The 6,644-nt window shown below is 45.9% G+C and overlaps 1 protein-coding gene across 1 annotated transcript; it reads right to left on the minus strand.

The window, feature by feature from the left end:
* Positions 1-1,377: 1,377 nt before the first annotated feature.
* Positions 1,378-6,217, minus strand: slc32a1 (solute carrier family 32 member 1). Its single transcript, XM_018677778.2, has 2 exons — positions 5,068-6,217; positions 1,378-3,990 (listed from the first exon to the last, which is right to left on the minus strand). The coding sequence occupies exons 1-2, from the start codon at positions 5,458-5,460 to the stop codon at positions 2,803-2,805; spliced, it is 1,581 nt and encodes a 526-aa protein (XP_018533294.1). The 5' UTR covers positions 5,461-6,217; the 3' UTR covers positions 1,378-2,802.
* Positions 6,218-6,644: the final 427 nt, after the last annotated feature.

Raw genomic sequence — 6,644 nt, forward strand, 5'->3', positions numbered from 1 at the left:
ATGGGGGCTTCTTTTTACATAGTCTAAACCAGCTTTCTGAGTTTTCTGGATATCTGCCGGATAAAACCCGGAACCAGTCTAAATCATGGAACATGTGCTTATAGGACAGAGTCCCGGGACCACAACGTGTCTGTTTTCAGCAGTTATTGTCTAACCAGAGGTATGGATTATTAATGTATCTAAAATAAAATGTAAGTTTCCCCATTGTAGGACTAAAAGGATTATCTTATCTTAAAATGCACAGTAGGACTAGGCCTGAGAAATGCGTGATTAATGAAAAGAAATCTATGAAATGAACATGCAGTGATTAAACACGTACCAACGAACGGCCTGCTGAAGTAACAGGCTAATTCCTGAGAGAATATTTTGTTGAGTCGAATTAAAGTATGTTAAGTATTATAGTTAATATCTGTGTGTTAGATTGTCCAGCTCGTTGGTCGTTGTTGCAATGTTTCTCTGTTTTGAGGCAGTTTCTCTCCTGACCGCTAGGTGGCTCTCCAGGCATTATAATGTTGGAGATGATGATGGAGGAAATTCATCTGATGACTGTGGTTTGTTCAGGCCGAAATTCCTCGTTTTAGCTCATTTATTCATTTATATCGTATTTCAGTTTTTAATTATTATCTTAGTTTTTTAAATTAATTGTCTTATGTATCGTAGATTATTTGTCTTTTAATGCTTTATAGAAAATAACTCGGGTGATGCATTCCCTCAGGAAAATGGCTGCAGGATTTTAAAATAATATCTACTGTATTTTTCAACTGGATCAGCTAAATTCTGTGTTACATCCTTATTGACTGTAGAAGCTTTCCCATTTGGCCAAGAGGTGTCTACTTGTGCATCTCAGCCGTTAATCCCGTGATCACATTCAGAAATATCAACGCATATTTTCCATTTTTTCCTGCAGTTTCGCTGCACGTGAACTGTCCCCCCGGGACTCCGCGCTTTAAGGTAAATCCGTGCATTCACATGCACCGGGTAACTTAAAGCTTCAGCAGCTGGAGATTAGCCCCGTCAGAGAGTAAAAACGGTCCGTCCAGATGTTGTCTGAGCAGGAAATCAACACAGTGGATGAACAGGTCGAGCATAAGGCCAGGAAACACGCCTGCAGCAGAAAATCTGGCGAAAGTAACGTGTCTCTAATTTCTCTACAGATAAAACCTGAGAATATCTAATCTAATGTTTAGAAAAATTAAGGTAGAAATTAGAACAGGATTCTGATTTGACAGATAAAATAGACCTGCATCGACCCACCCTCATCTCATACAAACACCTACAGTACTGTCGGATTATTTTAGGCCTCTGCAGCCTCACGGTGTCAATTAACCTCAATTTAGATTTAAAAATAAATGAATATGAATGCGACTATTTTCTCCATCATTTTCTGTCTTTTATTATAGAGAAAAAAAATACATGTTTCTGACCGTTTTTCGTTTTACATAAAACCACACACATTTTTACAATATAATTTCACTTATTTCTTTATTCTTTAATATTAATTTCACGATATATGATAACGACTTTGAGATATACATTCCATCTTTTTGAAACCACAATAACACACTACACATACGGTTTTATAACATTTCCACAGGACCCATTGGATTGCACAGAATGAAAAATGTCTGTATGCACATTTTCCTCTTTAATGGTCGCTTCTTTTCTTCTTCTTTTTTTTCTTTCTTTTTTTTTTTTTTTTAGATTTTCAGACACCGAATTTTCGAGACAGAAGTCTTTCAAATTAATTTCAGAACAGGCCACGAATTCTTAAAATGTAATGAAAAGAATTGTGTTGAAATTGAGTGTGCAGGATTTCAGTTTGGGGTCCCCATCTACAGCTTGGGTGTTTTTTAACCAGGTGAAGAGAATTTTTGTTCTGGCCGATTGAAAGGTCAGTAACAATAAATGTCAAATATTAGGGAGGAGGAAAGAATCAAATCATTAACACTCTCACGCAGAAGAATCGAAATTTGGAGGATTTATTTTTATTATTTCCACTTCCCAGTTTCATCACGTTTTGTGTGTCTGAAATATCATACATTCAATGCATAGTTTGTATAGCTGCTGTGTGTCTGATATTTTGCATTTCCAGTGTTTGAAACTGCTCGAGGGGGGATGGGTGGGTGGGGGGGGCAATTTCCTAATTTATTAACGAAACTAATCTTTGAAATATTTCTATTTGCACCCGTGTTCTCTACTGCTGGTTATTGCCATTTTGTCTCCACCACACTCACCGCTCATATTGCAAATTACCTAAAAGAAAGTGGCATTTTTTCTCTCTGTTATGCCCTCTGAAATAAACTTAATCATCAGTAAATCACATTATTCCGCCGAAGGTCCGTCCACCACAAACGCGAGCGTTACATGAAGTGAAGTCTCGTGGGGAAGCACCACAAGAGCGACGAAGAGACGAACTGCCCTTTTTGCAATTTTGTTTAAGGTCAATATTGTAAACGTTCACTCCACTGGAAAATATGTATATGTCACTTTTGTTCGCATATTTATACAACATGTATTGTCCATATAGTGTGTTGTGGATGCATTAGATTCCCTCACAGCCACCTGGCTCTGACTCTATAAGTGTGTGTGTGTGTGTGTGTGTGTGTGTGTGTGTGCGCGCGCATTCTGATGCAAGACTGTATGAGTGCGAAAATGTCTGCGTGTGTTAGTGTGCGCGCTCTTTACGCATGGATTAAGCAGAGGGGCTGCGTTTGCGGGGAAGTCGTGTGTTTTTTATTTTCAAACTTTTTTTCACTAAATGGGGATTTGCAGTTAACATCTAGTTCCAGCGGTGGCCTGCATCTACTCTTCTATGTTATATTTGAAAGCCTCTATGAGCCCCTCCATGGAGTGGATGAAACCAGATATGCTGCATATACCTCCTATTACAAAGATGGCGACATCGAAGAAGACCTGGTGCCACAGCAGCTTTCTCCATAAAAGCTTGAGGTGGAAGAGACTGGGAAGCAGAAAGCACAGGCCCGCGCCCGTCAGGCTGCCGGTGAGGCCCATGAGGAGGGCGAAGTGTGGCACATAGATCGCCATGAGCAAGGTGAACACAACAAGGCTACACCGGAGAGTGAGTCCCCAGGATTTTAGGCGTCCATCGCCTCCGTAGCAGTCTGGGAAGTACGCGCGTCCGCCGTCCTGGAAAAACGTTTTCTCCAGAACCTCGACGGCGGCGAAAAACGGCAGCGGGTACGACAGCAAAGCTTTGGCCACGAGGAAGATGTTGACGACGGCGCGGATGGTCGGGGGCAGGTTGTCTGTGATGACCTCCTTGGTTTCGTCGGCCCAGGTCAAGTAGGCCACCAGGGCGAACAGGCCCTTGAGGATGCAGGCAGCGATGTGAGTCCAGTTCATCATGCAGTGGAACTCGCTGGGTTTCTGCATGTTCCCCTCCAGGGACGGCAGGAAGATCTGCGAGGTGTAGCTGAACACGATAATCCCAATGGAGATGGGGAACTTCTTGACATCGATGTAAAACTTGACCTTGTCCCAGGCCCAGTCCCGCGCCCTGGAGAGGCAGTACGCTATCACCAGGATGTTGATGACAAAGTGGGCCATCGTGCACAGCAAGCTGAACTTGGAGACGGCTTTCAGGTTCTTGAGGAAGGCGCAGGGGAGGAGGGCGGCGGTGGCGATGATGGCCCACGACTTCTGGGAGATCGGCATGTTGGGGAAGCTGTTGTACATGAGATTACCGCTGACCACCACGTACAGGATGCAAGTCATCACCAACTCTATGATTTGGGCTACATTCACGACATGGCCTCCTAAAGACGGGAACCTGGGCGCGCAGCAGGCGTTGGCAATGTCCACATAGGAGTCCCTCACACGGACCAGCTGCCCGTCTTCGTCCTCCTCGTACAGACAGGCAATGAGGATTTTCCCCGTGTAACAGCACACTACGGCGGCGAAAATAATGAGAAAGAGTCCGAGGTATCCTCCGTGCAGGATGGCGTAGGGCAACCCGAGAACAAACATCCCCTGCAAACATGGGAAGAGGAGGGAGAACACATGTGACTGAGTCAGGTCATTCATGTTCACGTTAAACGCTATTTCAACGGCCTCGGTCTGACCGGAGGTCCCCGCCGGGTCTCGTGTTGTGGGTTTTCCACTTCGCTCTGAGCGCATCCGCGCGCCTCTGACGTCACCACGAGCTCGGAGGAGACACACTCTGACGTCACGGTGGCTGCCGTGACCGCGGCCGTGATCAGACACGAGGAGGAGTGTGTCGAGGGATTTTTTTTTTGTCGCATAGCACCACACACACACACACACACACACACACACACACAGGGCTCCACTCTGGAGTGAACCCTCGCGCTTTACCTGACGTCCTGTCTCACATCCAATAACCAACATCTGTTTTATCCCAATAATCACCGCGTTTTTTGGGATAAAATTTCTGCGCGCACACGTGGCTCTTTGTGCGTAGTTAGACAAACACATCTTTTCTGTTACTTGGATGCGATTTCCAAGAGAATACTGGAATAGATGTGACTCATTGCACTTTATAACTGATCTGCAGACTCTCTCTTTATTTATTTTAGGTGCATTTAAGCTTTAAATAGCCTCAGAAAATGATCCACCATGACTGATTAACATGAGGCCTTGGCAGATACAACATGCGTCTCATTCACTTATTCAAAGCCATGCGGAGTGTCAGGTGAGCAGTTCTCAGAGACACTGGACATCACTATACAGACAAAGAATGTGTGTGATGTGATGGGGGTGGGTGGGGGGGCGCGATGCCTCCCCCTTTTTCAGCGCATCGTAATGTCTGCTGTTCTAAGATCTCTGGGTGCTCAGCACAGATTATATTTCCCCATCAGAAGTCGCTGCTCTGAATATTTTCTCAGACATATCCGGTGTATTAAACAGCAGCTTGAGAAAGTTGAAGCTCAGCCTGCTCATTTTACTTCGCCTGTTTTAATGAATCTTTTTATTCAGTCGCAGGTGCGCGTGTATCTCGAATTTCACCGCTGCTCCGGAGGCGGCTCCGCCAATTAGAACCGAGCACCGGAACCGCCCGTTTATAATCCACGAAGTGCGTCTTTTTACCTGGATTGCGTTCGTGACGTTCCAGCCCGCCTCCCACGCGGTGATTTTTGGTCTGACTTCGCTCAGCTCGTTCGTCGGACCTCCGTCCTTTGAGGCTGAGTGCGGCGGACCGGTGCCGTCCCTCTGGTAGTGGCTGTCCCCCTCCAGCGCGCCTCCGTCTCCGCTCCCTTCTCCTCCAATCTCGTCGGACGACAAAATGTCCATCTGCATGCCTTGCCGGTGGTCGTAGTCCAGGTCATCGCAGGCGGCGAAGCCCAGAGCCTCCTCGTCGGTGGCGGCCTGGAACCCCATCCTGGCGAACATCCCGCTCACCTTCGCCTGGGATTTGTTGGTCACAGCCGTGGCTGCATTTGACAGTTTATTAGAAAGCTTGCTTCTGATTAACGTCGCCATTTTTTCGCTCCTCTCCTGACTCTCAACTGTCTGCAGCTTAATTAGTGTTTTTCTCCTTCAGTCAGTAACAATCTGAGGCTACTTTGGGCTGCAGCTCTGGATTCTCTGCATGAGATAAAGCCACGAGGGAAAAAGCGCAAGTTTAGTTTCAAAGACACCGGTGGTTTTTTCTCAGTTGCTATCTCCAGTTCCTGTTCAGTGTGCGCCTGCTGCTCTTGATTATCCCCAGGTTCATGTCACCTTCAGACGTCGCTGCTCCGTTTTTGCATCTTGGCACTGCGCTCTTGATGCTCGACGAGTAGCGCACCTATTCAGTCTCTGAGGCAGTTCAGCGCTGTGCGCAAAGGCTTTACGCACGACCAAAAAAGAGAGGGGCCAGCCACAGGTTTGTGTAAGGCCTATGATATCGTTTTCTTTTGGGTTATAAGGTGGCAGGCGGCGTTTCCAGGAGTTGGTTGTCGGTTTTCAGGTGCCTTTACTGATGCCAATGCGGTACCGTGGAGCCCGGAGGGGGGGAGAGGCAGGGAGGAGACACGTGTCCTCATCAGCCTGCCAATGCAAAGCACGTCTCCAGCCCTCCCAGTGCCCCACCAGGAGAAAACGGGAGAGATTTGCTGCATTTCTAGGGGAGGTGCTTGCAGTCCCCCCACCATCCCTTTCCAAAGCCATAATCTATAATACCTCATCCTAACATCCAATGACATTCCGGGGGCCTCAAATCTTGCATAACTTTACGCGTATATAAGGAGGCAGGAACCCGCCGAAAATCCCAACTCTTCGGAGCAGATTATATAACATCTTTTTATTGTTTGTTTCCTTTTTAATTCAAATGTTGCGACATTTCCGTCTCTTTTAAGGAGAAGAGGACGTGGAGCATCAAAATAGTAGCCCAAGTTGTTTCTGGGATTACATGGAAAAACGTGTTGGGTTTGTTGGTGATGAGGGAAAAAATCGTGCATTTTGTCTTTTCTAAATTATGGTAAGATTTAGAGCTGCAGACCGCATATATTTCCATTCTCTAAAATGCAGGTTATTATTTTTATATAATTAGAAAGGTGAATTCTGATGTGCATTTATTCCACTGGCTGTTCTCAGACTGAAGTCTTCATTCAGGATGCTCATCCATTCATCCGCTCATTCATTCAGTGGCTGTGTCAGTAAAGATGATGTGACAGTCTGAGCCA

Source organism: Lates calcarifer, linkage group LG9 (assembly GCF_001640805.2).
Source record: "Lates calcarifer isolate ASB-BC8 linkage group LG9, TLL_Latcal_v3, whole genome shotgun sequence".
NCBI lineage: Eukaryota > Metazoa > Chordata > Actinopteri > Centropomidae > Lates > Lates calcarifer.